At 55.3% G+C, this 21,777-nt stretch overlaps 3 protein-coding genes across 4 annotated transcripts in view; 2 read left to right on the plus strand and 1 right to left on the minus strand.

Annotated features, from left to right (window-relative positions):
* The first annotated feature begins 5 nt into the window (after positions 1-5).
* On the plus strand, positions 6-9,597 carry EXOC3L1 (exocyst complex component 3 like 1). 2 transcript variants are annotated; one of them, XM_077185177.1, is made up of 14 exons: positions 6-447; positions 816-1,044; positions 1,977-2,137; positions 3,107-3,326; positions 3,483-4,278; positions 4,455-4,572; positions 4,718-4,843; positions 4,955-5,055; positions 5,483-5,593; positions 5,709-5,838; positions 6,802-6,924; positions 7,233-7,388; positions 7,722-7,846; positions 8,285-9,597. In XM_077185177.1, the coding sequence occupies exons 2-14, from the start codon at positions 1,002-1,004 to the stop codon at positions 8,469-8,471; spliced, it is 2,397 nt and encodes a 798-aa protein (XP_077041292.1). In that variant the 5' UTR covers positions 6-447; positions 816-1,001; the 3' UTR covers positions 8,472-9,597. The 2 variants fall into 2 exon arrangements, with proteins under 2 accessions (XP_077041292.1, XP_054496729.2); XM_054640754.2 differs by having other exon boundaries at positions 244-447; positions 3,618-4,278.
* A 133-nt stretch (positions 9,598-9,730) lies between these two features.
* Positions 9,731-12,618, plus strand: CTRL (chymotrypsin like). Its single transcript, XM_054640895.2, has 7 exons — positions 9,731-10,540; positions 10,689-10,792; positions 10,932-11,011; positions 11,228-11,309; positions 11,406-11,586; positions 12,003-12,136; positions 12,372-12,618. The coding sequence occupies exons 1-7, from the start codon at positions 10,489-10,491 to the stop codon at positions 12,531-12,533; spliced, it is 795 nt and encodes a 264-aa protein (XP_054496870.1). The 5' UTR covers positions 9,731-10,488; the 3' UTR covers positions 12,534-12,618.
* Positions 12,619-14,376: 1,758 nt separating this feature from the next.
* The window catches only part of PSKH1 (protein serine kinase H1), a 30,910-nt gene continuing 23,509 nt past the window's right edge, over positions 14,377-21,777 (minus strand). Inside the window, exon 4 of the mRNA XM_077185179.1 lies at positions 14,377-20,490. Coding sequence (XP_077041294.1) covers positions 20,173-20,490 — 318 coding nt within the window. The 3' untranslated portion in view covers positions 14,377-20,172. The remainder of the gene's footprint in view (positions 20,491-21,777) is intronic.

The raw sequence follows: 21,777 nt of genomic DNA on the forward strand, positions 1-21,777 counted from the left end.
GGGGGACTCCCCCCCCCCACCGGCTCCCGGGGCTGCGGAGCTGGTCTGCCTTGCTCCCGGTGTTCCGGCAGCCCCGTCGGTTTGGGGGAGTAAAGCCAGGGGTGCGTTCATCCCCTCTCCGTTCTGCGGTGCCAAAGTCAAACTCCCGCCCTGTGGTACCGAAGCCAAAGCTCAGCCATGTACCAGCTCTCACCGCCCCGCTGACAGGGGCGGTTTGCTGCTCCAGCACACCCAGTGCCGGGGGAATCCTCCAGCCTGTGCCCGGGGAAGGCAGCTTGTGGCAGGGACACATCTCCAGGTCCATCCGCAGCCATGGAGGTGCATCCCCACCTCCTCGCCTCCCGGTCAGGCTGGCACAGCGCATCCCTTCATGGTGGATCCGCCCTCGAGTGGGCTCGCACTGTGGGTGCGCCGGGGTCTGGACCCCGCTGTCCTCCCCGAACCTCGGTGGGTGCGAGGGGGCAGCGCTGCGGGCACGGACAGGGCTGAGTGTCCGGAGAACAGGGGGGACCCGTTGAGGGGAGACAGGGTGTGATCTCCAGGACGAGAGGAAATGGCCTCAGGTTGAGTCAGGGGAGGGTTCGATTGACTATTAGGGGAAATTTCTTCCTTAAGAGGATGGTCAGGCACTGGAAAATGTTGCCTAGGGCGATGGTTGAAGTCACCATCCCTGGACACGTTAAAAAGGCGTGTGGATATGTCACTTAGGAACATGGTTTAGTGGTGGGCTTGGCAGTTACCGGTTGGTACTCGATGATTTTAGAGGGCTTTTCCGACCTGAATGATCCTTTGATTCCGTGACTCCTATTCCCCAGACCGCCGGCTGTCGCGGTGCCTTCCCGTGTCCCCCCTCCCCTCCGCCCCCCGTTCCTGACGTCCTGAGCGCGGCTGCGGGAACACAATGAGGCCCTGAGGAGCGCGGCTGCTCCGGCTGAGGAAACGGCAGCCGGCTTCCTCCGCAGCCCTGCCCTGGCCCCGCAGCTCCGCGCAGCCTGGACACCATGGGCATGTCTGCGGGGGACGAGCGCGCCGCCAGCCCCAGAGGTAACGGGGATGATGCTCCCCGGGGAGCCGGCGAGCTGGGCAGGGAAGGGATGCTGCTGCTTGCAGCACATTTTGGGGATTCCCCTGCCCTTTGCCTCACCACCCACTCCACCCTCCTTTTCCCTGTGCCGGGGCCGGTGCCTTGTGTCCTTGCGGGGTGGCAGCCTGGCTGTGCTTCCTGATGGTGATACCTGCGCCGGGGCAGTGCTGCTCACCGCTCATCTTATCCTCAAAGCTGCTGTCCTCCTCCCTAATCCCCTGGTCCCCAGGCGGCTCCCCAGCAGGGCAGGAGCCTGGCTTGGCACTGGGGGACAGCCCCGCGGGGCTGCAGGGAGTGGCTGGGAATGGGATGGGGTGGGGGAATGATGAAACCAGGCACTGGGGACTGGGAATGTTGTGTGATAACTGTGCTGGTTCTCAGCCCTCCACTGTGGCCAGGAGCTCTTTGGCATGGCTCCAGACCCAGTGTCAAGGGGACACAGCTGCGTGGGTGCTTTGGGGAGACCAGGAGTCTCCAAACCTCACCTTAACCTGGCTGTCCTTCCTGCGAGAGCTGCAATCTCCCCATCCCTCCTGCTGACTCACTGCTGGAGTCTCAACCCTGCTGACAGCTTCCCAAGTGGCATCAGACCCCCTCAGACAACCCAGCATTGTGTTTGGGGGAGCAGCTGGGATGAGCACTCGGTCTGGGGTGCTCACAGCACCCCAGGGCAGCTTTGCTTCTTGCTGCCACAGCCGATGTGACAACCCCAGGCCGTGGTGGTGGCATCTTGGGGGCCCCTTGCAGAAGGACCCTCTTGGTGCCATACTGCCCGGCTTCCCACATCCGCATGTGCTTGGAAGTCCACTGGCAGTGAGCTTCCTGCCTCGGGCCTCAGGGGCCCTTCCTGCCCCTCTTGGTTGTGATCACTGACCCCTGGCTTCATCCCCAGACGAGGAGTGGCCGGAAGCAGAGAAGGCTGAGAAGCTGGCGAGAGGAGCTGCTCTGAAATGGGCTTCAGGGGTGTTTTACCGCCCCGAGAAACTGGAGGGGCTCGGGCATTACCGGAGACGGGAGACGCAGAGGAACAACTCCATCCAGTCCCGTTTGAAGGTGTGTGTTTGCCCATCCCACGGACACTTGCAGCCACACCCCCTCCTCAGGCAGGGATCCCAGCCAGGGTCCCCTGTTGTGCCATGAACCCTCTGTCTGTCCTCTTTTGGCTAAATCTTTTCCTTTGGCTGGCGTTTGGTGGGTGAAGTGCAATTGCCAGGGGGGGAAGCCCCCTTCACCCTCTGTCTTACCCCAGGCAGTGCCTGAAGTGTTAAAAGGAGTCTTCTGTGTCTCTGACAATCCTTCAAAATAAAACAGCAAGGGGGTTCAGCACATTCCATGTGCAGGACTCAGCACACTCCATCACTGCCCTGTCCCAGCCCCAAAGGCTGCCCTGTCCCACAGCTGGGAGGAGGCACAGAGCTCCGCCCTGTCCCTGCCTGTGGGTCTCCACAGGGAAAACTCCATCTCTACATATTTGTAAGGGCTGTCCCAGTCTCCCTGCACTCCTGCCTCCTCACCCACATCCCCTTTTGCATGACCCAAGGAATTATTAACCTCAGGACTGAATCAGTCTGAGCACCACAACTTTCTCCTGATAATTTTAGAGATGGTTTCTCCTATCCTGACTCTGGATGAATTGTCTGGGAGGCCTCAGTGAAAGCAACTTGCTTCTGGGAATTCTTGGCACCAGGAGCAGGGAATTAAATGAGTGGATAGGGCACAGAGATGTGCCAGTGCCACTGCCGGGCTGGAAACGATGGCACTCCATTTGGGAGGAGGGTTTATATGACCACTGAGGTCCTTCATGCCTTGGGAGCACATAGGGGCCCTGTGACCCACTGCTCCTTTGCAGAAACAAAGTAATCTTTTAAAACTGAGAGAGACATCTGATTACTGTTTATCCTGGACCTTGAGGGGCTGGGAGAGTGCCTGCAGCACAGATTGCGCAGGGCTGGGGCAAATGGTGTGGAGTCCTCCTGCCTTCTGGAGCTGCTCCAGTGCCTTCCATCCTTTTCTGCTCCCCAGTCAACTGTCCAGTCCTACCTGGAGGGGGTGAGTGCAGGGCTGGAGCAGCTGCGGTCGGCGGCCCAGGAGGTGCAGGGCGTGTGCCAGGACCTGGGTGCTGCACGGTGGGCCCTGCTCGACAGCGCAGACCACTTCCAGGGCCTCCAGCAGATGAGGAAGCTGATGGAGGAGCATGTGCAGCTGGCCTCAGTGGTCCAGGTGCTGCCCCAGATCTTCTCGGGTAAGGCAGTGGCCCAGTCCTGGGTCCATTTGGGCTGGAAAGCACTGGGGGAAACCTCAGTCCAACCACGGGTTCCGTGCAGGGCTGGTGGTAAAGCCTGAGCAGGTCACTCAGGCTTTGCCAGTTGGGTGAATGGAGATATCCCTGCTTCTTCAGGGCCTGATCCAGTGGTGTTCCCAGAGCCCCAGACCTTTCCCCTCACCATCTCCTTGATAATCTGCATCTATGTCCCTGGTGCAAACCCCTTCATCTCCACACTCAGTGCTGGCATCTCTCCTCCCTCTCCCACAGTCCACGAGGTTTTTTCCCATATCCTGCAGCTGCTCCATGGGCAGCGTCTCTTGGAGGCCCACGTGGAGCTCATGATGGTGGAGCAACTCCGGGATGACATCCTCTCCCAGCTGCACCTCCGTGGGCTCTCCGGTGCCCAGGCAACTGTGCTGTCCTACTTCAGTGGCCTGCAGGACCTCAACGAGAGCCTGGCCAAGCAGCTGTGGGACATTGTGGGCAGCAGCCTGCGGCTGGTGCGCGAGGACCCCGTTCTCTTTGTCACTGCTGTGAGGATCATTGAGAGGGAGGAGAAAATAGATGATGCTCTGCTCTTGGAGGCCACCTTCCTGCCCCCTGGCCGCCCAAAGGGCTGGAGGCAGAAGTTCTACCAGGTCCTCCAGGACACCATCACAGGAGGCCGTTTCCATGTTCCTCGCTTGGATGCTGAGGGGCCAGGGCTGGCCAAGCACCTGGCAGCGCTGCAGAAGGACATCGTGTCTGAGCTGCTTGTGGTGAAGGACCTGATGGTTCAGTGTGTCCCAGCTCACTACAACATCCTCAGTGTCTGCACTGCCACCTACCACCAGGCCCTCAGCAGCCACCTCCAGGAGATCCTGCGGGAGGACCTGGACAAACAGGGACTCTTCCTTCTCCTTGAGTGGGCGCTCCGTGTGTACCACAGGTCAGCACCAACCTGTGAGTGAGGGATGTTGTGGAGAGCTGGGTTGTTCACCAGCTCATGGATGGGTTGGGAGAGTGTCTCTGGCTGCCAGGGGATGATCACCAGAAGGGCAGAGGGACAGGTAGGAACTCCAGGAAAACAGGCCTTCCCAACCCTGCGCCACCTCTGCCCTCCAGCCCAGAGATGATGGCTCACCCTGACCTCCTCCCAGAAGTGGATGTTTCTGCTCTGGATCCCTTGATGTCCTCTGAGCTCGTGGATCAGACAGAGAGGAGATATGTGATGAAAGTCAAGGTGAGTGAGCAGGATGGGGACTCCCACTGAGCCAAGCATCTGCTCATCATGAGCCTGGGATGAGGCCCAGGACTCGCTGTGCTGGCTCTCAAGGGAGTCTGTACCTGGCTTCTTGGGCTGCCTGTGGCGGGTGTCCATCCTGCAGGCTAGCGTCTTCGAGTGGATGCAGAGAACCCTGGAGGTGGAGTTCAAGGAATGGTTCAGGGAAGAGGAACCTGAGACAGACCATGAGGGCTTCTTCCAGTCAGCCTTGCCTGCCATTGTCATGCAGGTGGGACCCCAAGGACATGGGTACAGATGGGGCATGGCCATGCTGAGACCTCCCAGAAAGGATTCCATGGCCTGCAGGCTCTCCCTGAATCACCTCCACTTTCCTCTGCAGATGCTGAATGAGAACATCCAGGTGGCTTCCTTGATCACCGACTCTCTGCAGCAGAAGATCTACAACATGGCCTTGGAGGAGCTTGAGGCATTCCTGGGCCGGTCAGTGGAGCCACTTACACCCCTGTCCACCCTCACACACCCTGGGGCCATGGCTAAGCATCACAGGTGGGGGTGGAGATCTGCTGTGGGGCACCCAGTGCTCATCCAAGTCACAGAAAGCTCAGCAGCCTCTGTACCCATGGGGCTGCTGTCTCAGCCTTTGGGGACATCAGCTCTCAGGGCCTGCTGCCCCAAATGTTTGTCAGCTGAGCCCTCCCAAGGGGATCCAGAATGGGTCCCACTGCCCCATCCTGCCCAACAACCTGTCACTCTCCAGCCTGGTTGCAGGATCTGAAAGGAGCCGAGTGAGCTGGGAGGGTTGTGGGAGGTCAGGTGTCCCCAGGAGCATCCCAGGGCCAGCTCCCCGTGGTGGCCGCCTGGGGCTCTGCCTGCCCGTCACGGCTGCCTCTGCCTCGCTGTGTTGCAGCCTGCGGGAAGCGCTGGTGCAGTGCGGGAAGGAGCACCAGCAGGACCGGGCCGTTCCCAAGTACTACATCTCCCACCTGCTGGCCGTGCTCAACAACAACCTGGCTCTCAGGTACCCTGCACCAGCACCTGGTAGCTCTTGTAGTAACACCCGCCCCCATCTTCCCTGGGGCCAGTGTTCCTGCTATGCTTCCCAGGCGACCTGTGCCCTCTCTTCCCTCTCCTAGCAATTCTGTCTCCTCCCTGCACCCTGACACTGCCTGCAGAGAAGTGCCTGGATCCCTGCAGGCTGCTCTAGACAGGATGCAGAAGAAAGCTACCCAGTTGCTGCTGGAGGAACTGCTCCTGGACCTGCAGGTATGTTGGTCCAGCACCTGAGGCTGACAGGGCTGCAACAAAGCTGAACCCAGCACTAACAGCCCTACTGCAACTCGAGTTCATTCCTGCTCAGGGTCCCTGCCATTTACTCTATACCCTGCTATCACCCTGCAGACATCTCTGCCAGCCTGTCCCCCAGACCTTGATAAAGCACCCGATGTCTGTCACCAACAGCACCACCCCGTATCGCTGGGCAGATGGCTCATGGCCCCCAAATCACTAACGGACAGAGCCCAAGAGCCAAAGCCCCCCCGAGCTGCCTCATGCTCCTTCTGGCTGTTCCATGGCAGAAAACCAGCTGGAGAGCAGCAAAGTCTGTGTGGAGGATACAAATCCATGTGCAACTGCCTGAGTCGTTTCCTGCTAGTGTAGTCAAATTTAGCTTTCCTGGAGTCTGGACCAAAAACCTGGAATAATTAACAACATTACTATTTAGGGCTTGAATGCCATGAAAACAAAGGAAGAGCCAAAGGGTGAAGAGCTTGCAGGCAGCAGTGGCCCTAGCTGAGACAGAAGGAGTGTGTGCCTGCAAGCAGGAAGACAGGCAAGGACAGCAGGGCAGGAGTAGGAAATCAAAAAACATGTTATGTCTACACAAGGGAAGTGGGGAGGAGTAGAAATTAAAAATAGGCAGGACAGGCCAAAAGCAGGTGTGTGAGGAGCAGAGCGCTGCCCATACCTCAGGTGTGCATCATGACCCAGATAAAGCCCCAAAAGGAGGCTCTCAGGGTGTCAGGGAGGGACAGCCCCAGTGTTTCCATAATTTCCTAACCTTAACCACTCTGCTGATTTTACACTGAGTTTTGGCTGGCAGCAGGGGCTCTGGGGCTTTGCAAGGCAAAGTGGCCATGGTGCCAGGCAGCAGCTGTGGGTGTTGTGCTGCCCTGAGCTGGCAGCTCTGCGATGGTGCAGGGCGCAGACGCTGCTCCTTGCTCCCTGCAGCCCCTCTGCCTGCAGCTGCCTTCCCGCAAGTGGCTCTCCGGGTCCCAGCTGGTCGGCAGCATGTGTGAAGTGATTGACAAGTATGCAAAGGACTTCTCCCGCGTCAGGAAACCTGTGTTCACGGTACCTCCTTGGAGCTGCTGCTTGTCTGTGGGACAGGGAGGCTGGGCAGTGGGCACCGTGCTGGGGTGTAGGATGCTGGGGATGCAGGAGTCTGTGTCCTCTGGAGCAGTGCAGAGAGCACCGCCACATGGAGATGTTCAGGGCTTCCCCCAAATCCTGTTTTCTCTGTCCCTTCGGTCAGGGGGCTCCCCCGAGATTGTTCCCACGGCTTGGTGTTGTATCAGCCGCCCTTTTTGCCTCCCCAGACCCTGGGGAGCTGGGTCTGGACACTCAGGCAATGCCAGCACTAACAGCTGTCCCCTGCCCAGCTCCTGCTGGCCGAGAGTGAGCTCCTGGTGGCGAACCAGTACCTGCGGGCCCTGCTGCAGAGGAAGATGGTGTGCAAGAGCCGGGAGGAGCGGGGCCAGCTGTGCCACCGCCTGCTGCAGGACGCCTCGCAGCTCCGGGAGCTCTTCTGTGGCCTGGTGAGAGAAGCCTGGCTGTGGTGGGGAGCCGGGGCTGCACCACGGAAAGGGAGCATCACCTCACCCTCCTGCTGCCCTCCAGCCCACAGCCCACGAGCAAATGGGGCTGTCACACTTGGGTGGTTGTGAGGCCAATATGAGAGGAACTGGCTGGATTAGGGACTCTGGGGACCATCACCCTGCCCAGCAGCCCCTGATGGGTGGGGCATGTTCAGTGGGAAGACACCAGCTGCAGGGGCTCAGGTCCCCACGTGGGCACTGAGGATGCAGCTGCCTCCCCAGCCACTGCAGTGACATCCTCTGAGTTTCACACCTGGCTGCTTTCCCTCCCAGGGCCTGGACCGGGGCCAGCAGAGCCTGGAGGCTGTTTTTGCCCTGCGGGAGCTGATCTGCCTCAAAGACCCAGCATTACTCAGCCTGGAGGTGCTGGGCTTCATCACCAAGTACCCCGATGTCAGGTAAGGTACTCCCTGCAGGAGGGGATGGGTGTGAGCCTGCCCAGGAGAGCCAGTCTTGGCCTGCACCCTCTGAGGTGACAGAGCAGAGCAGGCAGAAACCTGAGCCTTTACCCCTTTCTCCCTGAGGTTTCCTTTTCCCATGTTCCAGATTGGAGGGGTTCTTGAAAAGTCCCAAGGGCAAAGGTGTACAGAAAACAGCAGTTCTGCTGTGGCATTTGCACATCTGTATTTAGTAGCCAAACAAACCATGAAAAGTAACAAAACACCAAATTGGAAATGTCAAAACCAAATTAAAAAGGTTGGGAGGAATTGTTTTCAAGAAAATGCTACCTGGCCTGGTACAAAATACCAGTTTTCCCCTGGCTTTGGTTTCTGTGGATGGGGGGAGGTTTGCAGGACACGAGCAGTGCTCGGGCTCACCCCTGGCTCTCTGCCCAGCGATGAGCACATCTCCACCTTGCTGGACATCCGCGGGGACGTCTCCAAGGAAGTGCGGCACGTGGTGCTGGAGATGATGGCTCAGCACCCCCAGGCTCTGCCCGAGGGCTACCGGCCCATCTTCAGCACCATCCTGGTCCCTGTGCCCGAGCTGCCCTTCTGCCTTCGCAAGGGCAAGTGTGCCTGACCCTGCCTGGCACTGGTGCCCTGCTGGCCCAGCTAGGGGCTGTGCAGGGTGAGAACAGGTGACACGTGGCATCCCCTACACATGGCACCTCATCCTGTGTTGGGGACAGTCTGGATAAAGGCCATTCTCCTCTGGTCTTGCTCCATGAGAAGACTGTCCCCTACAAGCACCAGTCCTGGGATACCTGGACTGGGGGAAATCCAACCTGTAGCTGTTTTGGTGGCCTGCTGGGACAGTGACTGAGGGCTGCTCAGGCCCATTGCCCGCAGGAGAAAGAAGAGTTGCAGAATGGACAGGAATCTGCAGCTGGGACAAATTCGCATCTCCATGGGGCTGCAGAGATGTTTGGGTTTTCCCAAGTCTCCAGACAGCCCCCTGAACCAGTGTGTGTCCCAGCCAGCTCTAAGTTTCTATGCTATTTCTAAGGCCTGCTTTCCCAGCTCTCCCAAAACCCTCTGATTTTAAGGATTCTCACACTAGCCATGAAGGCTGTCACCATTCCAAGTCTGAGGCAGACTGGAGCCTTGCTGGGACCAGGCTGGCAGGAGAGTTTCAGCCATGGGAGGTACCCTGGGCTCAGCCCTGGGGTTGGGTGCTGCTGCTCCACCTGGCTGGGTCCTGCATGGCCAGTGGGGAGCAGCTGAGCCAGCTCGTCATGGCTCAGAGATGCTGAGGAGAAGAGCACAAGGTGGTCTCCCCATCCTGGACAGTGCCATCAGCCCTATCCCTGCTGGCACAAAGGGACAGCTCTGAGTTCCTGCTGACCTGCCAGACCCCTGGCTCTGGCTCATTTGCCAGGAGGAAGACTGGAGTTGGAGGCTCCCAAACTGCATGGAGAGCCTGGTTGTGCCTGGTGTGTTGTCCTGCTCCAAGGTTCCTCCGTGATGGGTAGCACCACCCTGAGCACTGGCTCTTCCTCCCTCCTGTGCTGCTGCCCAGGCCTTGGCATCTCCTCCAGGTGCCATATGAAGATCAGGAGCAGTCTGTCTCTCCCTACACCCTTTGCCCAGCCCCTGCAGCGCCCTTGGAGACCTCCATGCTCTGCCACGCTTCCCACCCTGGGATGGGCCACATCCCACTGTCCTTGCATGGTACCACTGCTGGAAATAAAGGCCTAAGCTCTGCACTTGTTCCTATGTCCAGGCTCCGCTCCCGGGAGGGTTGGGGTATGTGGGTGGCACAGAGAGGGAGGGATCCATCCCCATGTTCAGCATCACCCCAGACCTGGCTCCCTGCACCCTGTGCCAGCCCAGGAGATCGCCCAGGACACGGGGGATGATGCAGACACTACATATCCCACTGTCCAGGACAGAGGGGGCTGATGTTCCCCAGCCCTGGGTCAGGTGGCTGCAGTGCTGGGGGGATGCTCAGTGAAGGGCTCGACCTCAGCTTGGGGAGGTGCCCACTGTCCTCCCTGGGGCTCATGGTGTGCTTGCCCAGCTGGCCACACTCCCACCTGCCTGGGAAGGTGTCTGCTCTCCCCACCTGCCCCCACTGGCTATGGGACTTGCTCACCTGCACCACAGACATGGTTCAAAGTGTTCAACCCTGAGCCCTGGGAACATCCAGGTGGGCCCAGGCCAGGACTTCATGGCCATGTGGAAAAACAGCTCTAGTCCCAATAGATCTGAAAAAAGTCTGAGCACGGGATGACCTCCCACCACAGGAACTGGTGCCCATGCCAGCATGTCCAACCTCACTGCTACCCCAGCTGTGTGCCCACAACCAGCCTCTTGTGCCCTCCAGCACAGCCCTGTGGTGCTTCCTGCTCCAGCTCCACAGCCTGCAGTCAGAACTAACACAACCCACGACAGCAAAAGCCCAAGCCCCCCAGGTGTCTTTTGACAGTACCTTCCCACGTCCCTCTTTGTGTGTGTGCCAGGCTTGGCCCGTCACTGCTGCCCACACATATCACAAGGCCACAGGGGGACCTTAACCTGGTCACCTATGAGCCACGTGGCTCCCTGGCTGCTATAAAGCTCGTGGTGCCCAGGGGTTCAGCCTATCTCCTTTCAGGATGGCATTCCTGTGGGTGGTTGCCTGCCTGGCCCTTGCCAGCACCGTCTCAGGTAAGTGCTGCCCATGGGTGTGGGAAGGTCCTCAGGGTGTAGCAGGATGCCAAGGAGGGTGACACAGCCACCCACAGCAGCACAGGCAACCCCCAGATATGAGTCCTGAGCTTTTGGGTCACCCTTGTTCCCTGTGCCTCTCCTGCAGGCTGCGGGGTGCCTGCCATCAGTCCCTCGGTGGCCTACAGCGAGAGGATTGTCAATGGGCAGAACGCTGTGCCCGGCTCATGGCCCTGGCAGGTGTCCCTGCAGGTACAGCACTGTCCCCCTCCCTGGGCACTGCCCTAAGCACTGGCATGGCCAGCTGGCTGCCAGGGAACCTCTGCCTGTCCTCAGCTTGGGAGTGTTCAGCCCACCCAGCCCCAGCTCCTCTCCTCTCTTCCCTCCCCAGACCACCACAGGATCCCACTTCTGCGGCGGCTCCTTGATCAACCAGTACTGGGTCGTCACAGCTGCCCACTGCAACTTCAAGTAAGGAGCGATGCCCAGCCAGCCCACACCAGTGCTGCTGGCAGGGCCAGGGGCTCAGAGCATCCTGGGCATCTCTGAGTGGCACTTGGGTCAGCCCCAAAGGCCTGAGCAGCCCAGGGCTTCCTCCCCAGTTGTCCCCATAGTGGCTGCCCCAGTGCTGCTCCCACCCTGGGTCCTGGCTGGACACTGCCCATGACTCCCTCTTACCTCTCACAGCCCACGTGCCCACGTTGTTGTCCTGGGGGAATACAGCCTTGCTTCCAACAGCGAGCCCGTCCAAGTGAAGACCGTGTCCAGGGTGAGCCAGGCGGGTCCTGGGACGGGGCTGCAGCTCCACGCCGTGGCTGCTCCCACGGGGCAGCCATGAAGGGCTGTGCTGTTTCTCTCTCTGCAGGCCATCACCAACCCCGGCTGGAACCCCAACACCATGAACAATGACATCACCCTGCTGAGGCTGTCCACACCCGCCCAGCTGGGGTCCCGTGTGTCCACCGTCTGCCTGGCCCCTGCCAACCTGGTTCTGCCCTCCAACGCCCGGGCTGTCACCACCGGCTGGGGACGCACCAACCCCAACTGTACGTAAGCTGCAGCTTCAGGGAGGCCTGTGTGTAGCTGCTCTTCTTCCTCGGGACTCTGAGGGTCCAGGGGTGCCTGTGGGGGTGACATCTCCTGTAAATGTGAGAAGGGGGAGAGATGGGCAGTGGAGTAGCCCTGTCTGAGCGTGTACCAGTGTGCACGCAGGTGCAGGTGTGTGCTCAGGGGCTGGGTGTGTGTGTAACCCAGGGATGGCTGTGCACAGGCACAAGCCTGCCCTTTCTCTGGGCTGCCTGCACGAGGTGATCCTGGAGAAGAAGTGGTTTGCTGGTACGGAGGAGGAAGGTGCTTTGTATGGTACCACCCAGGCACCAGTGAAAGCTTGCCCAGGGCACCTGTGTGCACTCCAGGAGACCCACAGACACTGAGGTGATCTAATGGTGCTTCTTTCCTCTAGCCCAAGCCTTGGCAACAGTCCTGCAGCAGGTGACCGTGCCCCTGATCTCCCAGAGCCAGTGCATGCAGTACTGGGGCAGTCGCATCACCAGCGCCATGATCTGTGCTGGTGGGGCTGGTGCCACCTCCTGCCAGGTAAGGAGCCAAGCTCCTGCTGCACAGGGTGGGTGGAGGAGGATATGAGGGGTCTTGCTGAGCTCCCACCACATCACAGGGAGGGTGGAGGAGCAGGGTACATGGGGTCTTCCACTTATGGAGCCAGATATTTAAGCCCCAACACCTGGCTGTACGTAGGGGTTCAGGTGGCTGGGGTGGCAGGGACCAGTTTGGAGCATGTGCCAGGAGCACTAAGCAGCAATCTTCTCCACAGGGTGACTCTGGTGGACCTCTGGTGTACCAGACTGGGAATGGCTGGACCTTGATTGGCATTGTCTCCTGGGGAACCTCCAACTGCAACATCAACACGCCGGCCATGTACACTCGTGTCAGCCAGTTCCGTAACTGGATCGATGCCGTTGTTGCTCAGGGGTAAAGCTGCTGCCAGCCTGATCCCTTCACTGGGATTAATAAAGCAATAAAGTACCAGCTTTTGCTTGTGCCAAGCACTGTCTCTGGCTTCTTTCTTCTCATGATGCAGAGTGGGGTGGAAGATACGTGGAGGAGCCTGGGGCACCGCATGCTTCTCTCCTTCCCAGAGCTGGAGCTCGGCGCCCAGCTGGGATCCAACTGCCAAACTGGGACAGGATGCTCAGGAAGAGGGGGAGCAGGGCCGGCTGGGGCTCAAGGGCTGCTCAGGGGGTCTTCAAGCACACCCTGGCACCAACCCAGGCAGCGCTGAAGGTTGGCAGAATGGCCTCTCACTCACCCAGGTGGGAGATGCCACCAGGAAGGGAGTGTGGAGCTGCTGCTCAGCACCAGAAAGGATTGCCCAGCTTGCAGTGGGAGGTGGGTGTTGGTGGGGGCACAGGCGGGGGCACCTAAAGGATCCCTGCCTGCAGTTTAGAGCCATGACTCGTGTAGCAGCTGAGAACACAGCTGAAAGGGAAAAGTGCCATGGGCAGCTCCAGCTCCTGGAGAAGGTGGAAGGGGATGGCTGGAGAACAGCATGCTGCTTCACCCCTGCAGAACTGCCAGGTAACAGCAGGAAACTAAAGGCCATTGCAAAGGAAAATTTGAAGCTGAAAACAAATTTCAAGGCCAGGTGACAGGCTTTCACCCAAATGGGTTCTTGAGACAGTGGCTGGTGGGAAAAAAAAAGTCTTGTGTGACACAGAAGTAGCAAGACACATGCTCAATGAATTACAATCTGGTTCCCAGCAGCTCCAAATAGAGCTGGTGATAAGGCACCGTGGAGAGAAGCAGGATCAGACTGTCCCAACATGAGCTGTGGGGTTTAGTTTTCCTTACCAGGGATGTGAAGGTGATACAACACCTTTGCTGTGTGAATCACAACCCCCAAAAGGTAATCACTCAATTAGGCAGAGTGTGACATTACACAGGGACACACTGATGGGAGGGGTATGGAACATCAATGGAGAGCAAATACAAACAGTCTGGCCCATATGATTGAGTTAAAATAAATACAAATCTGCTCAAGTAAAGCCTAGGGCTAACAAATTTTAGTGGTCAGTAAGAGTTAGAGTTTTTTAGTGGTTTGCCCCGCAGGGAGCATCTAACTGACCTTAAAGGCAAGTGAAGAGAGATGTGGGGATGGACCATGCAGGCAGAGAGAACTGGGGCTATAGGGAACTTCAAACAGGAATGACCAACTGCAGCACTATGGGTCATCTGGTCTGAGTGCTGAGCTCTCTGTCAGCTCTGCCACCACTGGGATGGGGTCCCCTGTCCCCAGAAAATCCTGGAGAGGAGGTGTCTCAAGAGGGGTGTGCATTGTTCACTCAATATTACAGGTTTTCCTGTTGGTCCATAAAAGCTGCTCCGAGTAAAACTGGAGAGGTGATGAGTGGCTGTGGATAAACCAGAGCATTCCTCTGGCCCAGTCTACCACCTTGCAGCCAATGAAAAATAAACAGAATATCCCAAAGTGCCTGTTCAGCCTCCCACTTGCACCTTCCAGCAACAGGCTGAGTGCCTGCCTCATCCAGGGCACCCCATGGACATCCCAGCCCTGCATAAGGTCTCCCTTGGGCAGCTCCTGGCCTGGCAGCTGCATTACAGAAACCAGCAAAATCTGAGGGGCACTTTGGTACCTGTTGCTGTGATCTATGAATGTAACAGAGGGGTGAGCACCTCCTGGGTCTCCATGGACTTACTGACCATCATTCCCAGCCTGGAAATCAGGCCTGGAATTGCCTTCCAGCAGCCAGCCTGCAGGTGATCCACCAGGCACAAGTAAGGACAGCAGAGCCGTGGGGTACACAGAATACATGGACATTGTTTTAGCAGAACGAGTACAACAAATAAATAATTCTGTACACTCTAACTTGAACATTACAGACTAATTACAATGGGTCCCACCTCATGTGACAGGACAGTCCTTAGAGTAAAGCCAGGACTCGAAAGGCAAGGCACTGAACAGGACACTGGATGTGACACAGACCGACTGGATGAGACCGGAGTCGCTTCCAAACCGTTCCAACCCAGCAGCGGAAACTGGGCAACCAAAAATAACAGCAAGAGCCGGAAGATGTCGGATCCCAAGGGCTTCCTGGGAGGTCCTTCCGTAGGGAAAGGCAACAGGAAAGCTCAGGGCATCGGGGCGTCTGTGCAGGAGCTGCTGCTTCGTAACACACCTCACTGCTCCAGGAATCCATTCCACATTCAGCAAACAAACAGTGCAGTGACCTTTGCAACAGCAGCCAGAGCTCACCCATCACACATCTGCAGCATCACCAGGCAGGGGGGGACAGTGGGAGAAGGACAATTGTCACAGGCAGAGCTCCTGCTGCCCCTGGCACAGCGAGGGTGGAAGGCACTGAGCTCTGTGATGCCGCTCACCACAGCACGTCCCTGGTGTTCACATTTGTTTCTTTGGCAAGTTTCCTGCACAGTAAGGCACAGATGACATGCAGGCACCTGCCGTGGAGTGCTGCACTCTTAATCCAGGGTGAGAGAGGAGACTGAGTGGTCAAAAAAAGCACCAAAACCCTCCCAAGAGTGGTGAAGGCAATTTGGGACTGGGTTCATGCAGAGTGGTACAGGCACTTTGTGACACTTTCCAGGAGAAAGCTGAGTGGGTGAGAGGCCTGGACAACACAACCTCCCTGCAAATTCTAGGGCTCACACTGGTGCCAAAGAAGCCAATGTCTGTGTTGCTTTGCATCATTTAGAAAACTAAATTAAGTCAAACAATTGATATCTTTTTATCCCACTTCAAACCCCCCAAATCTTCAGTATCATTACTTAAACCAATATAGCCCCACACAGCCTAATAAGAAGCCTGTAACAGCCACATAGTAGTTGCCCTATGTGGTACAAGACTGAGCTGAGCCTGCACTGCAGGTCCTCAAAGGCACCATATGGAAGCTTCTACCCTGCCCCTGGACTTGCCACAGCTCCTGCAGAGCCAAACCCAGAGCTGCTGCCCAGCAGCCAAGTGACCCATCATTGCTATTCCAGTTTGTGCACCAGATAAAAGCTGACTCTCTTAGTACTGCAGCCAAACACCTGGGTAGAAAACAGGACTGAGAAATAGGGCAGGGTCTCAGAAATAGTGTAAATTAGCAGAACAGAAACTATCTCACCTAAAAGAGGAAAATACCCAGATTCCAAAGAAGAGCGTGAGGGTTTATCACATCCAGAACAAACACGTCAAGCAGGCCCTACACTGCAGCTGGTATCCATATCACTACCAAAGCCAGCAAGTCTGAGCCCAAGCTCCTCACAAGGCTCTCAAGCTCTCCTCCACGTACAGCTGTGTGCTTCCAAGAACAACAAAGGGCAGGAGCATCTGGATGCTATCACAACTGCAGTGTTAAACAGCACAGACTTCTTCGGGGTTGAAGGAAGGGTGGTTTCTACACCACTGGGTTGATGTGTTAGGATTTTTAGAAGCCTGAGTGAGAAGTAAATAAAAATGGACTGATAATTGCTGTTTTAGGAAAATACACTACACACTCAAAATCCTGGATGCAAGTCTTTAGACCCCCTAATGCAATTTCTGGAAGACTTTTTCACATTCTTTTCCAGTAACCCTTGACAAAAATAATAAAAATCAAGGAACCAAAAAGCCACATTCTTTGAAGCTGTCATTCTCTCCCTCAAGAGAGCAGCCAAACTCCCAGGACAAAAGGATGGGATTGTTTTACACAGTACTGCTAAGTTCCAAAAGACAAACCACCCTAATTCTCTTTACTCCTCAAAGAGCAGCGAGGAGAGGGCTGTGCTTGGACAAGGACACACCACAATTTGCCACTAGGTGTCATTCCAACTCCACCTCCCCTGCGTGAGCCAGAGCAGGAAAAACAGAAACACTCAGATTTGTGGTAGTCTGGAACAGGCAGGTGTTACTTCTGTCCTCCCTGCACATTCAGGAGGGAAGTTTCCCAAAAAAACTCCCTGCGAGCCAAATTAAGAGCCACCATTGAGAGTCAAAGAAGGACATTAAAAAAATTAAATGAAAGAGCAGAAAAAACCATTTCAGAGAGATTTTAGTTTCTAAAATCCCCAAAAAAGGCACTCCTGAAAAGTATAAACTCCTGAGACTTAAGACCAACTGAGCACTGAGCTGCTCCTGTGGAATAAAGATAGATGATCAAGGTAATTCACAGTGAAGAGCTTCTTAAGAGGACAGATTGAAGGCACCTGGACTATGGCTCAGAATTACAGCACTTTGCCTGTCCCCCTCCACACCAGACCCAACTGAAAACGTGTCCCATTTGCAAGAATAAAAGCACCTGAGGAATTATTCTTAAGCTGGACCTTCCAACGTGGCATTTGGATCATCACAGTTTTCCAGACTGAGGGAAAGATCACTGAGGACTCCAGGGTCACTTGGACAGAGCTCTCCTCATCTCCCCTCTGGCCACACATTATTGTCTAGCTGCAAAGTTCCTGCGAATATTGGATTTAGAAACAAAAGAGGAAGTGAGCCAAGAGTGTTAAAATTGAACTATGGAAGGAAAGCCTGTAAAGATTTTCCCAAGTTTACACTGATTTTTCCATGCAAACAAGAAAGAACTCTAATTATTCTCACAAATGCAAGGTTATTTTCAGCCAAAAAAAGAAACATGCAAACAAGAAAACCTTGCATTTGTGAGAAGAATTAGAGTTCTATTTTCAACCAAAAGCCAAAGCTCTTTATGGGATGGCCTTGGTTCTCTTCCCACAGTTCCCAAGCAGTGGAGTGCCCTAGGACTGCACCTCAATACCACAGAGAGGCAAATCCAGCATTCCCAGCTGTGTGATGGATCCTCCCTTCTGCCAATTCACCCCTAGTCACAGAGCATGACCACCAAATCCTGGCACTGTCAGGAACCTCCTGCTTCTCAAAACATATTCCAGCCCAAAGTAACCACAAACGATCACTCCAAACTTCCCCTGGTGAAAAAACAGTTATGGAAAAGATCAGTGAAGCAAAAATTGTCAAAGATGAGAAGGTTCTTGTTCTGCTTTGTGAAGGTGGAGAAACAAGCCTGGTTAGCCCAGAGCTTTATGCATTCCTCATCCCATAAGAGAAGGATAAAGGAACAGCATGGGCAGATCTCTGCATGATGCCTGTGCCTTTTGACAGTCTAGTGGTTAAGGGGAAGGGTCTCAGTTCTAGAGGTCTTGGCTCAGTTCATCAGTCTGACCCCCTCAAACAGGCAAAATCCCTGTTTTATGGATAAAAATGCAGGATAATCTGGGGAGGGCCATGGGAGCAGCCAGGAGGTAAAAGCAATCACAGTGCCTGGAGTGATGCTCCAAACACACCAAAGCCTCTTCAAGTAATGGCTCAGAACCAGAAGTGCTCTGAGGGAGCCTCCTGCCACCATCTGACCTGCAGGGCCCCATGGTCCAGCTGATACTGGCCTAAGAGGGGCTCCTGCTTCTGGAGAGCTGTTTGCAGTACCATGAGGGACACTGAACTGTTTATGAAACAAAATGTGGCAAGCTGCCTGCTTTGTCAGAAATCACATCTAGTTTATAGTTCATGGTAACAAACTAGGGAAAAACAATGTGAGGAGGTAAAAGATGCTGAAAATATTTTTGTTTGCAGTCCACAGGGTTGAAAAAAACAAATATGGGGAATTCTACAAGTATCTGTTAATGCTGATGGAAGAGAGACTGCATGGGACATGGTAGGATGGGTTGCTCAGAGCAAGGGCAGCCTGAAAAGGATGTGAGGTTTCCAAAATAACATGAAAAACCATGTAAAGGATTTCACATTCACTCCTGCTACACACAGTGGCTGTCCTCAAGTTTCTGCTCTATTCCCCACCACATGCTTGGGCACACCAGGCTGGTTACACTCATTTACAGTTCATCCCACCTTTGGGGTGGGAAGCACACTCTCAGAAACTCCCTTTATTTTTTTTTACCTTAGCACAGAAAACTCCAATCTTCCCCCATTAAAGCTGCTTTGCTGTTTGCTGACTAGGAGTGACTGTGAGAGCTCCCTGGAGATGTGATTGACCACTTTAGCTCTGCTGACACTGAAACACAGTGGCACAGGCATCAATCCTAGGAAAAGACCAAGCCCACCAGACCCTTGAGCTTGGACTGCCCACAGCTCCAGCCCAGAGCCAAGCAAGCCCTTCCCAAGTGCACAGCACAAAGCAAATCGTGTGGCTTTGTAAGAAAACTTTCAAATCCCAGCATTTTCCTTCACTGCTGATCTTGTCTCTGCTACCATGAGAAGCCAAATCCATCCTGTGCCTGTGCCATCAGCCCCACTTTGCTGCCCTAACTATTTGGGAAGATAATCTCAGCAGGCTTGCAGAAAGCTCAGCTCTGCAGCCCCCACCTCCCCTGAGAGTCCTTTGTAAGAGGCCACCTCATCACCCACACAGCACAAGGACTCCTCAAAGGCAGCATTTTCCTGGTGAACTTAAGTCACCCCTCACAGCTCTAGGGCATTTGTACAATGTCTCCAGGGTACTGTCACTGCTGACACTCCCAGACTGGGCTTCCACTTCTCAAGTCCCTACCCTGATGCTGTGGAGCCATTTGTGGCCACCCCAAGAGCTCCCACTACCACTGTCCCAAAGCAGGGATGGCAGTGCTGGGGCTGCACAGGCACACAAAGCAGGGGAGCCCTGTCAAATCTGCAGGCAGGGAGCAGCCTGGAACCACCAAAGTTCTCGTGCAGTGACATGGTCAGTAACACTGCTTACAGTGGTTATAGCCCATCCCACCTCTGGGGTGGGAAGCACATCCCTAAAACCTCCCTCCTCTTTTTTCCCCTTAGCACAAAAAACCTCAACCTTCTCAATCTTCTTCTGAAGGGTGCAAGGTGTGTAACATGTCAGAGACACAACAGAGCCACGAGAACAAGCCCTGCATGACAGGCACTGGTCTTGCTGCAAACAGGGAAAGGACAATTCCAGGGGTATAAACCCTTGATGTCATCAAGTGAGCCCTTGACGTCATCAGGAGGATGGCAGCCCTTGGGGGAAACCTCACAGCTCCCCAGCCCTGGTGGAAAACTGCTGTCTGGCATCTCTTTGGCGAGGAGCTGGTGGGCAGCACACCAGTGAGTCAGAGCTATCCCACTTGTAACTGCACATGACTCATTCCAGCTTCGCTGCAAAGGCACCACGGAGTCTGACTAAACCAGCCCAAAATCTGTGTATCCATAATTTTTAAATACATATACACCCCCACACGTGTATGTGCACACACGGGCGTGCACGCACAGACACACCAAGTGATTGCTTCTTTTTTTCCGTACACAAGTGAGACAAACTAAACGCTCTGGAATTAATAAATAACTATGAACAACCAAGCTCCTGGGCTACAGAAAGAGCTCTTCTCCCCACGTGGCTCCTTAATTCCTTGAGGCTCTGAGCCCACAAGGACTCCCCTGTTTCTGGCACGAGACCCTCACAGGCTGGCATGGCCACCACGAGGTTCCCTTTCCTCTGCACGGGGTGAGGGGGATGCCTCCTGCAGGGAGGGAGGGAGGGAGGAACCTGGCTGTTCCTCACTGAGTGTGTGCACACCTGCAGGGCAGAGCAGACCTGTGGCAGGGGTCCTCCTTTTGAATTTTCTTTTCCAGAGCCTCAAGCTCAGCCCGTGTACTGCTGCTGGTAGCGCAGGTTGAGCTCGCGCAGCTCCCGCTCCCGCACGCGCCGCGATTTGTTGGACTTGGTGGAGCGGCTGGAGCGGGTGGACTGAGCTGACTTGGTGCTCTGGCAGCGGGAGGAGGCCCTCTTGAGAAGGTTCTGTGAGATGGAACGGTGCAGGTTCTTCATGGAGGAGGAGGCTGCCATGCTGACCACCCACGGGTGCTTCAGGGCCTGAAGGGCCGTCATCCTGTCGCTGGGGTCCACCGTCAGCAGGCGGTCGATGAAATCCTTGGCCAGGTTGGACACGCTGGGCCAGGGCTGAAACACAAAAGAGGTGGTTGGAATGAAACATCCTTGCTGATTAATTAATTCCTCCCATGTCTGCAAGGTGCTTTGGGGCATTCTGCCGCTTCCCCTCTCTCTTTTATCCTCAAATCTTCCAAGCTGTAACTGGCAGTATCTGCCCAAGGAGAATGAGACACAACTACTCCACCTGAGGGGAAGAGGCTGAATTAGTGGGAAATATCTGCAGGTCCACAGGTGCAGAGTAGATCCCTCCAGCAGCTGGGCTCAGGCACTCAGTAGCTGACCCTCCAGCCTGCAGGCACTGACACAGCCATGTGCACACACTCAAGGGTCTCAGTCTATTGCAGCCCGGGGCTGTGTACAAATCACAAACGGGATGGGACTGCTGGGAACGTGCCTTGAGCTGTTTTATTTTCCAGCATCAGCCTCATTACATGGTGATGACAATGGGAAGATGCCACCAGCTCACGTCCCAAGCAGCAGACAAAGAACTTACAACTTCCCTTAAAAGTTCTTTGACCAATCACACAAAAAAAAGCACATTGACAGTAGTTCTGTCCAAATGCTATAAGCACATGTACCTTCAGTTAAAACAATGCTTGCTTATTTCAAATACAATACCTGCTTGTAAGCCTTAAAACACAATGCACAGAGCTCCATTATTAAGCTTAAAACTTCCCAATATCTTGCTAGATATACTTTTCTGCAGCTTAGGGAGTTATTCTAGACAAGCATTAATACAGAGACCATTGTTCTATTTGTCCTTACTTTTCTACTTTTTACATAATTTTTCTGCTGACCTATCTCATGGCTACTACATAGCTCTAATCACAGTTCTGCTGTCTCTGAGGACTGCCTTTTGCAGCTTTCCCAAAACCCTCTGATTTTATGGATCCCCATATCAGTCAACCCCCAGACCCAACAATCTCTCCAGCAGTGGCTGGGCCTTCCCTGGTCCATCTGGAGTTTTGTCCTTGTCCTTAGAGACACACACACATGGACACCCCCAGCTTCCAGGCCCTTTCCCCATGTCCAGCTCCATGCTTTCCAGCAGTCACACTCAGTCACACACCCCCACACGCCTGTGCTTGCTCCAGTTGCTGCACCATGACACACACAGGCTCCCAGACCTATGTCCTGCTCCAGCTGTGAGTCCTTCCTACCTCATCCTCTCACATCACCTTCCAAAATCCTACAATTACTACCAGAAGCACAGTAACTGTATCTCATTGAAGACCCTCCTCTGTCCAAGTGCTTTCTATCCCACAAAGCCATTACTGCAGGCACAGGAGCCCTATC

This window comes from Agelaius phoeniceus, chromosome 12 (assembly GCF_051311805.1).
Source record: "Agelaius phoeniceus isolate bAgePho1 chromosome 12, bAgePho1.hap1, whole genome shotgun sequence".
Classification (NCBI taxonomy): Eukaryota; Metazoa; Chordata; class Aves; order Passeriformes; family Icteridae; genus Agelaius; species Agelaius phoeniceus.

Excerpts from the sequence above, each read along its gene's own strand:
- EXOC3L1 (XM_077185177.1), top strand. The coding sequence starts at position 1,002 with ATGGGCATGTCTGCGGGGGACGAGCGCGCCGCCAGCCCCAGAG. Across the intron at positions 4,573-4,717 it reads GATATGTGATGAAAGTCAAG|GCTAGCGTCTTCGAGTGGAT; the intron begins GTGAGTGAGCAG and ends TCCATCCTGCAG. Across the intron at positions 5,594-5,708 it reads AACAACAACCTGGCTCTCAG|CAATTCTGTCTCCTCCCTGC; the intron begins GTACCCTGCACC and ends TCCCTCTCCTAG.
- CTRL (XM_054640895.2), top strand. The coding sequence starts at position 10,489 with ATGGCATTCCTGTGGGTGGTTGCCTGCCTGGCCCTTGCCAGCACCGTC. Across the intron at positions 11,310-11,405 it reads AAGTGAAGACCGTGTCCAGG|GCCATCACCAACCCCGGCTG; the intron begins GTGAGCCAGGCG and ends CTCTCTCTGCAG. Across the intron at positions 11,587-12,002 it reads GGGACGCACCAACCCCAACT|CCCAAGCCTTGGCAACAGTC; the intron begins GTACGTAAGCTG and ends TCTTTCCTCTAG.